This window comes from Leuciscus leuciscus (genome assembly GCF_965113295.1).
Source record: "Leuciscus leuciscus genome assembly, chromosome: 19".
In the NCBI taxonomy this organism is placed as follows: Eukaryota; Metazoa; Chordata; class Actinopteri; order Cypriniformes; family Leuciscidae; genus Leuciscus; species Leuciscus leuciscus.
In genome coordinates, this window is record NC_138743.1 from 38,490,980 (window position 1) to 38,508,701 (window position 17,722).

General features: G+C 43.4%; 2 protein-coding genes across 2 annotated transcripts in view; one reads left to right on the plus strand and one right to left on the minus strand.

Moving 5' to 3' along the window:
• LOC309482544 (uncharacterized protein) overlaps positions 1-17,722 on the minus strand; it is a 332,446-nt gene that overhangs the window by 305,043 nt on the left and 9,681 nt on the right. The gene's annotated exons all lie outside the window — the stretch shown is intronic.
• Positions 1-17,722, plus strand: part of slc16a10 (solute carrier family 16 member 10) — a 60,364-nt gene that overhangs the window by 19,163 nt on the left and 23,479 nt on the right. The window contains exons 2-3 of the mRNA XM_082147960.1: positions 6,398-6,542; positions 8,468-8,897. Coding sequence (XP_082004086.1) covers positions 6,398-6,542; positions 8,468-8,897 — 575 coding nt within the window. The remainder of the gene's footprint in view (positions 1-6,397; positions 6,543-8,467; positions 8,898-17,722) is intronic.

Consider the following 17,722-nt stretch of genomic DNA (forward strand, 5'->3'; position numbering starts at 1 on the left):
AATCCACTGAAATGAAAAGAAGACATTAACTCTCTGAAGATCTCAGTAGAGGATTGAACAACTCAAACAGCATCACAGCTTCACTTATTACTAACCAGATATACTTTATTTATGTAATTTCCGTTTTAATGAAAATAATAGTTTCATTTGAAGTCACCATGATGATGATCAGTGTTTGCTTCAGTTGGGCTCTTGACCCTTGACTCTTCAATGTTATATTTTCTCTGGCTGCTGTATGTGTTTATAAAGCACATTTGTTGTGGCACAAAAAGCCAAGAGAAAATATGATCAGGAGAAGTTTAATGATGTTGTGGCCTGAATCCCTGATCTTATTCAGTGTCTGATGCTTTGATTTACTAATACATAAATCTTATGTTTAGACTTTTGTTTTTGTGGAACATAACAGCTGTAATGAGGGAATGAACTGCAATCCCATGAAGCATTGCTGATGACGTAATCAAATTAAAAACAGAACTATAAAACTATTGATTTATAAATGTCGAGTGTACAGAGAGAAACAATATATTTCACATTTATTGCAAAATATGCATATTATGCATACAAACATTTAAGTAGTTTTCGAGTAGAGAGACTGACTCTGTTACATCATGTGCAGTGCATCGTGGGAGTGGGCGGCACTAAAGTGTTCTTTCGGTGGGATTTTGCTCGTTTCGGTTCTGTGATTGGTAATTTCTTTGTGCAATCATGGGTAATGGATTTGTTTTCGAGGAGTTCTGCTGTTGAACACGATTATTTAAAAAATAAGTTAAAATAATAATAATGCGGAGTGATGCTGATGGCTTCAACAAAAGCAAACACCATCGATTAACAAACTCGTAGCTCACAATATGTCTGTCTTTAAAGTTCAAAATCAATTCCACTATAGAGAAAATGAATGGGAGATTTACTTCCGGAATCCGACCGTATAATTCAGAGAAATTCAACTGGTTATTCTGGGAATTCTAGGAAATTAAGTGTTCTTCCGCCCTGGTCCAATCATTCATTAAATATAAAGAAATCAAGTAAAAATGTCATATGTGACATATTTTATAAAGATCTTTATAAGGTCTGTCCTATAAAAAAAAAAGTCCTATAAAAGCTTCAAAAGTCAAACTTTAAACCTATTTAAAAGGTCAGACAATGTTTTGTCTGTCCATCATTCACAGTTTGTCATGATGAACCTTCATTTGTAGTTATGAAGGATGCTTGTTCTGATTTCAGTCGTGTTTGTCAGGAGCGCAGGGCGACGGGACAGCAGGGCTGTCAAGATGTGTCTTTAAAAGTGGGACTATTTTTAACTCGAACATGCCATCTTAAAAACACTTGTGGCAGGATGCTGAAAATATCAAGGCGAGACGCAGCACAATGCCAGAGTCGCCCGTTGGACGGATATTTTTAGTGGATGAATCTAGAAGAGCCCAGCACTACTGTATCCAAACGTTATATTTAAGAGAAGCTCACTGATGAAGCTGTTTGAAGTGTTCATTTGAGCTCGGTGTAACTCTACGTCACACACTAGGCAAGTTCTAGGAGTCTGAGACAGAAAATTTCACAAAAATGGAATTTACTGTATAATGTGGAATGTCTTGGAATTTGGCCAAACTCAGATGGATAAATCAAGAGCAGCGCTATACACTTAATCAAAGGCGATATGGATTAGTGTTTGTGAATATTAAAGACTAAAAGTTTGGTTTAAAGGGATAGTTCACCCAAAAGATTGTCAACATTTACTCGCCCTCATGTTTTTCATTTATACATTTATACATTTATAAATGAAGCGCTTAAGCACAAGCGTCACACTTGCAGCAGCGCACCGGTAACAGTAATGATTATGAATGTGTCAGAAAAAAACAGCAAGGAGACTTACTGAACATTTTAATAATTTATTAATGAACTAGTGTTTTCTGAGTCAGTGTCGCTGCAGAGATGGAGTTGACGACGCCGACTCTCATCTCCACATATAGTGGAAGCGAGAATGCACCTTTCACATGGATTACGTTATCAGAGAGTATCGAGTTGTAGACATTTCAAGCTTTCTTTAGATGTATAGAATTTGCCTGTGAGGCAAGTATATGCTTGTAAAATGAACATGGGTTTTGGTGCATTTTTGTAACCGAGACGATGAAAGAAGTTCACAGAGGTCGAGACGATGAAAGCACACCCGGTTTGCTCTCTTTATTTTACAAAAGCACAACATTTTGTTATTATTGTGAGTGTAAACAAATAAAAGTAGACCATTTACAGTTTCACATTTTTAAGTTCTTTTCGCTGTTATCAGGATAAATGTAAGTGAACACTTGGACATGCACACGTTTATCTAGGTTAATATGAGAGTGAGATGCCATGGAGAGAGGCAAACGTTAAACTACAGTTACATGTTCCAAATGATAAGCCATGTTTGAGGTCGATGAAGGACAGATGAACGTTTGGACTTCCTGCACGACATACTGTAATTATTACATGGACTTCGCCACTTCCTGTGTCCATTTGGTCAACTAAACCTCATCTCGTAGACTAACAGTTAGTTGACTATTAGAGGGACACAATACATATATATGTATATGTATATTAAAAAAACAGACAACATTTCTGAGTTAATCATGACAATGGTAAAAAATGAATTCAATTGATTAGACATCCTTTTTGATTTACTCTCCCTTTTGAACATGTATTTTGAGAAAAAATAAACCAGAATTTGTGAAGAGTGAAAGGGATTTGATAGGGCTCTGAGGTGTGTGTCAGCAGAACACTGATTCACACACTCTGGACTTCATGATAACGTTCACAATCTTATCATCAAGTGTGATAATATTCAAGATCATGTTGGTTAATAACAGTGTTTGTGAATCTGATTCATGTCACCGGCTCTTGGGTTTCCTCTCAGTATTCCTCTCCGTGTTCCTCTCCGTGTTCCTCTCAGTGTTCCTCTCTGTGTTCCTCTCAGTGCTCAGCGCATCATATCCTGTCTGAACCACTGCTGTTACGTCTAGATGCTTCTCTAATCGGACAGCTGGAATAAGCTAACAGGAGATGTGGAGTGTTTTAATCGTGTAACGTTTAGAAAACAGAAGATAAGCCGGTTTATTGGTTGTAAATGCAGCGGCTGCTGAACTCTTGACTCTGAGTCCAGTGTGTGTCACTGATGGATCTCAGCGGAAACAGGAAGTGGAGTGGACATCTACGCCTCGGACTCGAGCGTCTGGAGCAGATCTGCTCGTTTGAGGGATTCGGGAAGTTGGTTTTCAGGAAGAGGAGAACATAACTCTGTTTGAGAGGACAGGGAAGCTGTTTCTCTCCTGTGTTTCTTCCTCAGTTTGATGTTTCCATGATCACGACTAAACACTGAACAACACAACACACACTGATGGACGTGTTCACACACACACACACACACACACACACGCGCGCGCGCGCGCGCACACACACACACACACACACACACACACACACACACACACACACACACACACACACACACACACACACACACACACACACACACAGCTCAGTTAAACACTGAACACAACACACACTGATGGACGCGTTCACACACACACACACACACACACACACACACACACACACACACACACACACACACACACACACACACACACACACACACACACAGTGTTCTCTATCTGGGAACTGGAGAGTTTCTGTGTGAAAGACGCGATACGAAGGCTTTACGTTTGCTCTGGTTGTCACTGTGTTCACAGGCGATGCTGAAACAGGGTTAGTTCACCCAATAATGTTCTCATCATTCAGTGTTATGATTTAGTTCTACAACCTCTTTATGGACTTTTTGTGGCGTCAAAGTTGTAGTTGTTACAACATCAGTAGTTTTGTAAATTAACAATGCCTACTTTTCTTCATGTTCCCTGCACACAAATGTCCCGGTGTGTTAGTTATCAAAGGTCTGCTGGGTGAAGTAAAAAGTGTAGTTCTGCATCAACTAGAGGACTTTAGACAGCTGTAAGTCTCTGTTACAGTCTGAAACTGTCTCAGTCGCATGGACAGACGGGTGAGAGCGTGTTATGGAAGTTTCTGATAAAGGAGAAGACCTCATTAATAATAAATCATCTCTCCAGCAGTGAATCCCCCTTAGAGCTGTGAGGAGTTCGAGAAGTGGACTGAATCCAGTTCAGTCATGATTAGATCCAGTGTGAATAGGAGTCACTCTTGATCGGTTGTTTTTCTGCATTAATTACTCGTCTGTGACCAATAATTCATTGTAGTCATTGTCATTTCAGAAAAGGAAAATTTAATATTTCATAACAGAACTCAATAGAGCTTCAGTTGTATTTCAGCTGGAATATTCCTTTAAAATCAACAGTGGCATATTCTGAACTCAATGATAACACTCAGCTTGGCTTTAACCCTCTGAGGTCTGAGGTGTTTTTGGGGTCCTTGAGATGTTCTGACATGCCCTGACATTTGTGCTTTTTTTCAGTTGCTTATAAACATATTAATGGCAAAGGTATAATTACACTCTATTTAGCACAAACAGGGCTACCATAATATGTGAGCAACATGAATGTACATGTTTGTATTTTTGAGAGAATAATGTTTATGCATGGTTATTGAAAAAACTAAAAATGAAAGTTTCTGAAATAAGGCCATAAAACACATACTGGAGTTTAACGAAACATGTCTAACCTCTTTTGAACTCATATGAACTCATTCAGAACTGCACAAAGCATTTGAAAAGTAAAAGTGCCGGTTTAGATTTAGCTCCTCGTCTCCCACTCGCCATCTTGACTGTCCAAGAAAGAAATCCTCAGGTCAGGGAAGACAAGTAAAAGGATGTTTTTATTTAGACACTTGATTAGGAGACCAATGAAAAGCTTCGGGAGGGGAAAAGCCAAAGCAATGAACAACAGTAGCCAGCTATCTAATCTAACCTCTTCGCTTGACATTTGACACTTGATCATTTGAGGAGCGAACGTCAAGCCGGCTTTAAATACGGTCCGCACACCATCACCGCTCCATCTCTGACGGCTCCTGCGCTAGCAGAAGAGGAGAATAAAGCAAGGAAACAGATCAAAACACGTGCACAGCACTAAACAACACCACACACATGAATGGAAATGTTACGTAACAGTTAATAACACACAGAGTCTGACAGGGATGCTGAACGACACTGGATCTTGTGTCATTATAACATGTCATATTCTGTATATCTCTGAAAATGCACAAGCTTTTACATGTGCAGATTCAGCCTCTATCATGCGGCACAGTTTGGGTGAAACGCAGAATAAATGGGATATCTGAACGTCATCTGTGGTGTTCTTTGAGGAAGTAGTGGATGTGTGTGTGGGTGTGTGTGTGTGTGTGTGTGTGTGTGTTTCTGTCGGAGAGAGACGTGCTTCCGATCCCTGATCATCACATGATCTTTCTTACTTCCCATGTGAAACTGCAGCATGAAGGACATTAATATATGTCAGAGGGACAACAGAAGTGCACCATATAATCATGTGGAGATTGCTTGTGTATTCAATCAAACTGCAAATTCATGCCATCTACTTTATGCAAATGTTTCGAAGTTCAATAACAGTTTTATAACATCAATTTTACTCTCAACTTCTGGCCCCTGAAGTAAAAATGGTGGATGTCATGTGACAGAAATATAATATATGTCTGTGGGATGGTAATGTTCTGGAGCGTTAGATTCATGTTTCTTCAGGATTGCTCACTGACTGCTGTCTCTCTCTCTCTCTCTCTCTCTCTCTCTCTCTCTCTCTCTCTCTCTCTCTCTCGCTCTCGCTCGCTCTCTCTCTCTCTCTCTCTCTCTCGCTCGCTCGCTCTCTCTCTGTCTCTCTCTCGCTTGCTCTCTCGCTCTCTATCGCTCTCTCTCTCTCTCTCTCTCTCTCTCTCGCTCTCTATCTCTCTCTCTCTCTCTCTCTCTCTCTCTCTCTCTCTCTCTCTCACTTTCTCTGTTTCTGTTTGCGTTTGTCTGTGATAAAGATGCAGGATTATGTAAGGACTGTGCCAATCCAATAACACAGTATGAATAATCTTTACAATAAATCACTGTAGGGTCATAAATCTCTAGATAGTTATTTTGTGATGGAAATTCTTAAGTAGAATCGCCATGCATTGTGCTAAAAATGACAATACAGTTGACTTTGACTTTGACTTCATCTCATTTTGTGTAATGCAGTGAATTAAAGGCTTTACAAATGAAAAGTACCTCATCCCAATTTACTTATTTCCTTGTTTTATTTGGATCTTGATGGACACTGACGCATCATTTGATTGGATCTGGTCATGTTTAATGTGCAGACTGCATTGCTGCATGTAAAGCCTAAAAACAGCATTTATGATGAGATTATCACATATGTAAAGGGATTTAAGTATCTAACGGAAGTTTCATGAACTGTGTGTGTGTGTGCAGCATGGGTCGGCTCTCTCTCGATGGGCATGATCTTCTTCTGCTCCCCGATCGTCAGTGTGTTCACGGATCTGCTGGGATGCCGGATCACCGCGATTGGAGGAGCTGCCGTCGGGGTCGTGGGACTTCTGGCCAGTTCCTTCGTCACGTAAGTACATCATATTCCACCTCAGTTTTCTTTTTTGTTGTTGTTGTTAAGCAGTTGAATTTATGCTAGCATCACAAGTAACAGCGAGTAGATGTGAACCCTTCATTGGCGAGTGTGCTACTGCTCTGTACACCGGATGAGGACAGGGATCGCTCTCAGTGGCATCGACTCTCTGTTTTCCACTTCCTAGATGGTTTTATTTTCAGTAGCTGCGTTTACATGGACACATTTTGTTTCAGTTGAACAGGTAAAAATCATCTGATTGATGAATCCAAACATACTAGTGTTTACATGAACGTTAAATAAAGAGATCAGGCTGATGTGTGTGTTTATACGTCACATGCTTCAAATCTGGACATGCTCAAACTGTACGAATATACAGAGTTTCCAGCTGTCGGCACAAACACACCATCATCCTGCCATCGCTTCCTTTCTTTGTTTTAAAAAGCAGACTTCATATTCATCTATTTCCGGTCCTAATTAGGAGACAATGAACACGAGCAGTAAAGACGCCTCTTCCAGCGCACATCACAGGGTGTCTGTGGACGAGAGTCCGAAACAAGGCCTGTCCTGCAGCTTCACTGATGATGAGTGGAAGCTCAGACTGACACAACAGTCTTTATGATACTATATTCAGCAAAAACAACAAAAGGCTTGTTCCGTGCGTTACACATCACTACACCACATCACTACACCACATCATTACACCACATCATTGCACATGCGCAGAACATTCCCGTTTCAGTTTTCAATCCGATCCAGTGTTTGCATTTCCTATCCAACAGATTAAAAATGCAAAAAATAAAAAATATTTTATTAGACAGGAGATAAAGTCGACAAACATCAAACATTTTTCAACTTTATCTCCTAGCTATAATAAAATATTTTCAGACCTTTTTTGCATTTTTGATTTGAAACACAGGTCTCAGCATTATCAGGGAGAGCTCAGTGAGTGTGCTGATCGGACTATCCAGTGGATTAGAAAAGGTTTAAACCACCCCTTCCAATCCCAGTGAATACTAAATCAGATTAGTTTTTACCTTTTTTTAAATTCTGATTTAGTCTAATTACAAACAGATTATTAGGGTCCATGTAAAGTCAGCTAGTGTCAACAGGGAACAGTGGGATTGTCTATAAGCAGTGGATGGTGTATAGATGTGCAGTTTATCCTGAACACCTGACAATAAAATGTTTTTGTTCTGGCACGTGATTGGACGGACTGTTCGGACCCGCTGGTATTTACTCAGTCCTTCTGTTCCACCACCTTACCTGTTCCTTAGGAACCCAGAGTTCAATTAAGGAAATTAAATTGAAATATACAACATTGAACTTCTGACCTGTAATGCTTCCTGAATCATAATCATACACTGTTCGCTCGTTGGCCAGAGGAGAACTGAGCGACTGAGTCTGGGTTCTCCCAAGGGTTTCTCCATTCTGTCCTGATGGAGTTTAAGTTCTTGTCTCTATCGCCTCTGGCTTGCTTAGTTAGGGACACTTAATATTCAACAGTTATTTAATTATTGACACCATTATATGACAACTGAACTGATGATGACATAATTTTCTCCAGAACTGCTGTATGGATCAAATTATCTAATTTAATAATTGATGATCTTTACAACGGAACTGAATTAACACTGAATAATGAAATGTTTTCCTTTTTAGAAGCTGCTTTACAGCAGAATCGAACTCTGTTTGCATCACTGAAACATTATTTTCCTGTTATCACTATAAAGCTGCTTTGAAACAATCTGTATTACATAAAGTGCTTTAAAAATAAAGGTGACATGACATTACACCTTGGGGTCCCACAAGGCTCTGTACTAGGCCCTCTCCTCTTCTGTTCTCTCGTCTTCCTTTCCCTTGACCCAACGTGCCTTTCTTATCACAACGCAGTCTAATGGTGACTCTCTCTCTGTCTGCAGGTCTCTCGAGCCCTTGTACTTCACCTATGGCATAGTCTTTGCATGCGGCTGCAGTTTTGCGTATCAGCCGAGTCTGGTGATCCTGGGTCACTACTTTAAGAAGAGACTGGGCCTGGTGAACGGCATCGTGACGGCGGGCAGCAGTGTGTTCACCATCACACTCCCGTACCTGATGTCAGCCCTGCTGGAGCGCGTAGGACTCCATAACACGCTGCGAGTGCTGGCCATCTTCATGTTCATCCTCATGCTGGCGGGACTCACCTACAAACCTCTCCTTCCCAAACCCGTTAGCAGCAGCAAGTCGGGCAGCCGCTGTCCCTCGCCCAGCAAGGTGTTTAACGTGCAGATCTGGAAGTCTCTGGGATACCGCATATGGGCCTTTGGGATCCCTGCGGCCCTGTACGGATACTATGTGCCTTACGTCCATCTGGTAAGTGTGTTGGATTTCTCTATTCTGCCTTTGACTTCATAACGTCAATAGCTGCGATTCAGAGTTTAGTCTCAGGAACGTTCTCTGAAATGTTACGGATAGTTCACGCAAATATGAGCACTCTCATAATTTCTCATGCTGTTTCAAACCCATATGACTTTAGCCTGCAATACGCTACGCCACATTTGTACTGGTTTTTACCTTGATATACAGTCTGGACGAGTCAACGTCAGCTGTCGCAAGAGCCAGTCTGCAGATTTGAGTTGATTCAGAGGCAACGAGACGCATGTTTCTGTGTGAGTTTGATGTTTTTGGAACGACTTTCAAGTCTGGAAGTGTGTGATCCTCAGTCGTTTAGTGTGTGATGCCCCTTTTTAATCTGTAACCATTTACAAAGTCAGCAATTGTAGGAAGTAGGGATGTCTCGAGTCGATCTCAAGGACCGGGGCTGATTAAGCATGTGTTTTCACTGATCGTATCGGCTATCCTAAGCCTGATCCTTTATTTCGCATCAGCTGTCATGCATGTGTCGTGCAGTAGGTGGCGGTATGCAACATCAAGTGGGTTTGCCAACCGCCATTAAAAGGAAAAGAAGCTCAAAAAGTGTGTGTTACGCATGATAACCAATGAGATCTGTTCTAGCGCGTCACACACACGTTCAAGCTTCTGTGTTTAGCATATATTGTAATCCCACAATAACGACACAGGAACAAATGAGTAACGCACTATTAACACTCAAGTAACTGCTATTAATGAACAAGAAACTCTAGTGCGTTACTCATTTGTTCCTGTGTAGTTATTCATTAATGATGGAACAGTTTTCTAAAGTGTTATTATCTGCCGTCAGACTATCTGAGACTAACCCTAACTGAAGCTTGCAAGATTCTTCAGAAAGCATCATAGCAGCAGTTCACATTACTTCATTCTCAGTCTTCTGAAGTCAAGCAGTGCTTTGTGTGAGGACTGCAAAACCTCTGTGTGTTGTCTACTGAAGCTTGAGGTGTTGAGATGTTGAGATGTTGAGATGGCAGCCGCGTCAGCAGAGTATCGGTGCGCTTCAGCTGCGCGCTGGTCTCCTGCGTCGATGGATGTTTGTGCTCTCAGGTTTATTGAAAGAAAAGGTCAGTTTGATCTGAGGAGCGCGGGGTGTAGCTCTACATCAACATCAGCTCTGTTATTGCAGTATCTGCAGACGTGTTTTGCGCAGGTTGAGTTGCCCTGCGGATTGAGGATGATGGGCAGCAGTGAAAGGGAAAGAGCTTGTTTATCTGTGGAGAGCTGGGAAACGGTCAGTTATTGTCAGCTGTTTCTGGGTGGAGGATCCTGCTGGGTTAGCGGCGGACAAACACACATCTCAGCGTGTCACTGTCATCCGACAGAGGCTGAGGAGCACACTTGAACTGTTCACGTCAAAACAAAAACATGTTCCTCAGGGTTAGAGGGCACAGGGTGTTATTGTGAAGGTCCTCACAGCGATCTCCGCTTCACTCCTGACAGCACACACTTCAGACGCACATTACTGTGTTTGCCTCATATATTTTCTATTGACATGGTCTCTTGTATTCGTGGCTTAGTGGTTAGCATACAAGCTCATGTGTGAGTGACTCAAGTTCAAATGATATTTCATTAAAGTTCAGGAGGAGCATGGTCAAACAAGTTCGAGAGGAAATGATCTATCCCAAGGGCCTTCGACCGGGGGTTCGTGACCCCTAGAGGGTCCGGAGGGGTATTGCAGGGGCTCCACCAATTAATGCTTGATCGCAAAACATGGGTAAAAAATATCATAAATATATTAAAAAAGTTAAATTTTAAAACTACTCTGAAAAGAAAGCAAGAGCACCCTCAGTTGATACCGTAATAATATAATGTTATTGGCGAACACTTTTTGAGTTTGCACTCTGTAGAACTGGTGAAATGTTGCTATTTACAGCATGTTTTTGTAGCCGTGAGAAATGCAGCCAATCACAGACATGTTTGTTGATCTCTTGAACGCAATGTCCAATCAGAGGAGTTGAAGCTAGAATCCACTCTCTGCTCAATGCTGGAGTTTTGTTCAGTGATGAGTTTGGATTTTGATTTCAGTTGATTTTAATGGAACGATGTGAGATCATGAACTGAGATGAGTGACAGCTTTAGTGATTGTAAAGTGAGCGCTCTTTTGCGCTCTCAAAGGCTATATAGCTATAATCCATTGAGTAAAAATAATGTTTTTCATGCTGATAAGAGGACAGACGGCCAATCACACGCTGCAGAGTTCTGGAAGCATCTACATATAAACGGTAACACTTTACAATATGGTTCATTAGTTAACATTAGTTAACTACCTTAGTTTACATGAACTAATACATTATTAAAATCAAAGGTTGTATTTGTTAACATTAGTTAATGCACTGTGAACTAACATGAACAAACAATGAACAGCTGGATTTTTATTAACTAATAAATGACTAATAAAATAATGTACAACAACTGCAAATAATTAATGAACTGTAATTTGTTTATTATGATGTATAACTCTCAATTTTAACAATGAAAATTAATAGACAGACAGTGATGCGTGTGCAACAACAATAATGTGCATAGTTTTGATCTACTGCCTTATAGTATAACTTATACTATATTAATATTCTTAATCACAATATAGTTAAGTTTGTATTAATTAAGGAGGCGCTGTTTTCTCGTTGTTCTCGTGGATTGATGTTGTGTTTGTAGGACAGTGTACGGCGATGAGTGTGCAAGTTTTATCTTCTTGGCTTTTTATATTTCTCGGCTTGGCTCTGTTGGCATCAGGATCCCCGGTCAGCCACGACTCCAGTGTTTACATGTGTGAGCTGTTAGTGCTGTGTAACATACATCTCTCTCTGTGGAGAGATCGGATATTCCCGTGGAGATAAGAGGGAGAAGGAGTGGGTGTCGAGCCGGAGTAAAGCGGCGTGAAAGGAAAAGACGATATAAACCATGTGGGAAATGTGAGATCTCTCCTCAACAAACTAGAGGAGCTAACGGCGCTAACCCAGTTAGCATAGCATGAGTCGCCTCATGTGCTTTACAGAGACGTGGCTGAATGAACTCACTGCAGACTCGCATGTTTCCCTTCGTGGATTTCATTTCGTATGTGAATGACAGATCATGGAGTAACCCCGGACACATCAGTGTTAAGGGAAAACTGTGTACACGGGATATTGAACTGTTGGCTATTGGAGTCCGGCCATGTTCTCTGCCATAGGAGTTTTCGCATGTTATTGCAATAACTGTATATATCCCTCCCTCGTGATCTCCTTCACACTGCAGTGTCATCGCACAAACATTCCCTTCCCATCTCAGGTGATTTTAATCATGTCTCACTGTCCTCAACTCTTCCCACATTTACACAGTGTGTTACATGCCACACCCGGGATCCTGAAAAAGACCCTGGATTTACTGTATGCAGATGTGAAGGATGCCTATAGTGCATATAGGGCGGAGGTCGGATCAGGGCGAATGAACTCCTGTGTTACGACAGCGATAGACTTTTTAAGATCAGCATATCTCAGACACTACCAAGAGACCAGTTTTATTTTTTAGGATAAAAAGTTGAGTATATTTACCCAAATACTTGTATTTATGATATTTATTTATTAAGATATTTTTCATTTATATATTTTATTTTATTATATTATATTTTACAATATAAGGCGGATAAGTCCAATGAAGACAAACTAAACAGAACACAAATGTGACAGCAATATGTTTTTTTTTCTTCTTAAGTGTAATATTTGATTTTTGTCCTGTTTATGCTGCTGAAACGCCTACATTTCCCCTTGGGGATAAAAACTTTTTTTTTATCTTTATCTTAATTTAATATCAAAGGTTGTATGCTTAATATGTAGCTCTGTTTGACACATCTTGTATCGAGGGCCCTGCTCCATGTCTTGAAGACCCCTGATCTATCCAGTCAACATGTCTATCATGAGAGGACGTCTATATACACACAGAGACGATTGACTAAAGGAGGAACAGCTGTGATGATTAGTGTAGTGTGACTATCTTTGTAACTGATCGGTGGCGGGAAACACTGACAAAGAAACACGTGATGAATGAAAACAATCATAAAGTCCATGAACTGAATATAATGGTGACACCTACACTCCTCGACGGTCTCCATCATCCCTCCTCCAGCCGACTCCTCACGCTCGGCTCGTTCTGACACACACAGGAACACAGGGAGGACTCCGGGTCTGAGCCGAACGCCGAGCCGGAGCCTCTCCTCCGACGGCACGCCAAACACACATAACCTGTACTCTATCTGACTCCTGTGTAAGTGCCAACTCGTGGACTCTGTTCCCTCGTCAGAAAGAAGTGCACTTTAGCATACTCTTAAGAAGAGCACTTGTAAGGGAAATAGTGTACTTCAAAAGTGTGAACTGAATGTAATGTTTGCAGTAAGGTTGTGCTGCTGTTCAAATTACATCCACATTTTGGATTTTAAAAAGTACAAATATGGCGCACACACACACACACACACACACACACACACACACACACACACACACACACACACACACACACACACACACACACACACACACACACACACACACACACGTCACCCAGCTGATGTAACTATAGCCTGTGTGTCTGACAGCACAGCTAACATGAACAGCTAATGGTAAAACAAAAACTATTAATGATTCCATGGTAAACCAGACGTATTGCATAAGTTATGTTTTCCAGCTTCTAGTCATTAATTGTGCATGCTACCGTATATTTATCAGTTGTTATTTTACCTTAATAAAATTGAGATATGTCATGCATGGGATTGGTACCATAGGGTTTAACCTAAATATAAATGTAGCTGTTTGCATTAAGTTAGCAAACACACTAGCCAGTCTGTTAACCTTAATATTTGCAAGCCTCCAAGTTTGGTAGCAAATCTATGCATGATTCCATGGTAAACCAGAGATATTGCATTAGTTGTTTTCCAGATTCTTGTTTCTTCATTCTTCATTTATTGTGCATGCTACCTTATATTTTCCAGTTTTCAGCTCGGCAACCTCGGTTTTGCATATTCTAAGCTAGCCGTAATTTAAACCCCCATTTGGCTGCTACATTCCCAGTGTTAGCAAACGCTAGCTAGTCTCTTAACATGAATATTTGCAAGCCTCCAAGCACAGACGTCACACTTTAAATCCTGCCTGTTGCCTTTTATTTATCTCCTTTCCCTCTTTCTTTTTCTATTTTTAGCCCCCGACAGCTTTTTTGCTTTATCCATCTTGTTCGACGACAGCTCACTACTGGTTCCTGCTCGCTCGGTGCTCACGTCTGCCTGTAACCAGCTGTAGAAGTGTGTGTGTGTGAGACGGATGACAGCGAGGAGTGTGTGTTTGTCTGTACTGCACTGGATCTGTTCTTTCACCCTGAACCTTAAAGTGACGCTGAAAGAGGACTGAGAATGTGAATGAGCGTGTGTTTGAGAAGGTGTGTGTGTGCACATGAGGAAACCATCAAGGCTTTAAGACATTTTCATTCATTGTACACTTTCATCTACTAAACCAGTTTGGGGGAGTCCAGTTCAGATGCTCTCGTATGTCATCGCTCATACCCTCAGAACCGCTGGATGGCCTGGAAACAAAATATGTTCCTCGGTCTCATGTTGAGCTAATTTTCCTCCGAAAAAGATTTTCTGCCGCTTTGAATAGTATTGCATGTTAAAGTGCCCCGATTATTATGATATTTTAAAGGTTCCTAATGTTGTTTTGGCGTCTCCTACAACAGGTGTACACTCATCCCAGGTCAAACACACTTTAATCTTCTTAGAGTGTGCATACGCTACAATCCATGCCAATGTTCATATTTCTACAGTCTCTGATGTGTGAAGCTGTCTATAGCGGCGCGTCAGGGTCTGAGCAGACACACACTCTTTCCCTCGTGCCGGAGAGTCTAGTGCGGGTGTCGCTCGCCTTTCTCAAGCAGAGATCTGGACGTGACTTCACTCTTTTAGATGTCAATGACATTATTCAGGGTCTGGGGGTGACAGGGATGACAGATCCTGAGAGAGAGTGTGTGTGTGTAGATGAGGGATCCTGAGAGTGTGTGTGTGTGTAGATGACAGATCCTGAGAGTGTGTGTGTGTAGATGAGGGATCCTGAGAGTGTGTGTGTGTAGATGAGGGATCCTGAGAGTGTGTGTGTGTAGATGAGGGATCCTGAGAGTGTGTGTGTGTAGATGAGGGATCCTGAGAGTGTGTGTGTGTGTAGATGACAGATCCTGAGAGTGTGTGTGTGTAGATGAGGGATCCTGAGAGTGTGTGTGTGTAGATGAGGGATCCTGAGAGTGTGTGTGTGTAGATGAGGGATCCTGAGAGTGTGTGTGTGTAGATGAGGGATCCTGAGAGTGTGTGTGTGTGTAGATGAGGGATCCTGAGAGTGTGTGTGTGTAGATGAGGGATCCTGAGAGTGTGTGTGTGTGTAGATGAGGGATTCTGAGAGTGTGTGTGTGTAGATGAGGGATCATGAGAGTGTGTGTAGATGAGGGATCCCGAGAGAGTGTGTGTGTAGATGAGGGATCCTGAGAGTGTGTGCGTGTAGATGAGGGATCCTGAGAGTGTGTGTAGATGAAGGATCCCGAGAGAGTGTGTGTGTAGATGAGGGATCCTGAGAGTGTGTGTGTGTAGATGAGGGATCCTGAGAGAGTGTGTGTGTGTAGGAGGAAGCCTCAGGTCTCGTGATCTGCTCGAGCTCACACAGATGCTGACTGTCATGATGTTGCACTTCTGGATCTGCTGAGGTAAGCGTCATGCGCTTGAGGATCAAGAAGTGCAGATGAGCAGTTTCAGCAGTCAGAGTCCATTCTTTATTCCTTTATGATCCTGATCCAGCAGATAGCGGCCCGCGCACACACATGATCCTGATCCTGATCCAGCAGATAGCGGCCCGCACACACACATGATCCTGATCCAGCAGATAGCGGCCCGCACACACACATGATCCTGATCCAGCAGATAGCGGCCCGCGCTCACACATGATCCTGATCCAGCAGATAGCGGCCCGCGCACACACATGATCCTGATCCAGCAGATAGCGGCCCGTGCACACACATGATCCTGATCCAGCAGATAGCGGCCCGCACACACACATGATCCTGATCCAGCAGATAGCGGCCCGCGCTCACACATGATCCTGATCCAGCAGATAGCGGCCCGCGCACACACATGATCCTGATCCAGCAGATAGCGGCCCGCGCACACACATGATCCTGATCCAGCAGATAGCGGCCCGCGCACACACATGATCCTGATCCAGCAGATAGCGGCCCGCGCTCACACATGATCCTGATCCAGCAGATAGCGGCCCGCGCACACACATGATCCTGATCCAGCAGATAGCGGCCCGCACACACACATGATCCTGATCCAGCAGATAGCGGCCCGCGCTCACACATGATCCTGATCCAGCAGATAGCGGCCCGCACACACACATGATCCTGATCCAGCAGATAGCGGCCCGCGCACACACATGATCCTGATCCAGCAGATAGCGGCCCGCACACACACATGATCCTGATCCAGCAGATAGCGGCCCGCGCACACACATGATCCTGATCCAGCAGATAGCGGCCCGCGCACACACATGATCCTGATCCAGCAGATAGCGGCCCGCGCACACACATGATCCTGATCCAGCAGATAGCGGCCCGTGCACACACATGATCCTGATCCAGCAGATAGCGGCCCGTGCACACACATGATCCTGATCCAGCAGATAGCGGCCCGCGCACACACATGATCCTGATCCAGCAGATAGCGGCCCGTGCACACACATGATCCTGATCCAGCAGATAGCGGCCCGCACACACACATGATCCTGATCCAGCAGATAGCGGCCCGTGCACACACATGATCCTGATCCAGCAGATAGCGGCCCGCGCTCACACATGATCCTGATCCAGCAGATAGCGGCCCGCGCTCACACATGATCCTGATCCAGCAGATAGCGGCCCGCGCTCACACATCATCATCCAGTGCTGAGACACTGGAGAAACACACTGGACTCTGAGTCGACACACTGACTCTGCTCTCCTGAAACACTGAAGGGTTTTGATTCCTTACAAACTGCTTTTAAACAACAGCCATAATGACTGATGACAGAGATGTTCAGAAGTGTGGTGAGTCTGCAAGCTTCCTTTCTGAAAGATACACTGTCAGTTTAATACACTTGTGTTAACCCGCTCAATCTATTCATAATGACAGCATCCAAACTGAAATAGAAGAATTATAAACAATATGATTTACACACAAACTCCAGCACAATCTGTGTGTGTTTAAAAGCTGAAGACAGATGTCAGTATCTTCATCTCACAGCCGTCGGTGTGTCTCCAGTGCTGGACGTCCTCAGTGCCGTGACCCGCTGTCACCGGTGTGTCTCCAGTGCTGGACGTCCTCAGTGCCGTGACCCGCTGTCGCCGGTGTGTCTCCAGTGCTGGACGTCCTCAGTGCCGTGACCCGCTGTCGCCGGTGTGTCTCCAGTGCTGGACGTCCTCAGTGCCGTGACTCGCTGTCGCCGCTGTGTCTCCAGTGCTGGATGTCCTCAGTGCCGCGACTCGCTGTCGCCGGTGTGTCTCCAGTGCTGGACGTCCTCAGTGCCGCGACTCGCTGTCGCCGGTGTGTCTCCAGTGCTGGACGTCCTCAGTGCCGCGACTCGCTGTCGCCGGTGTGTCTCCAGTGCTGGACGTCCTCAGTGCCGTGACCCGCTGTCGCCGGTGTGTCTCCAGTGCTGGACGTCCTCAGTGCCGTGACCCGCTGTCGCCGGTGTGTCTCCAGTGCTGGATGTCCTCAGTGCCGCGACTCG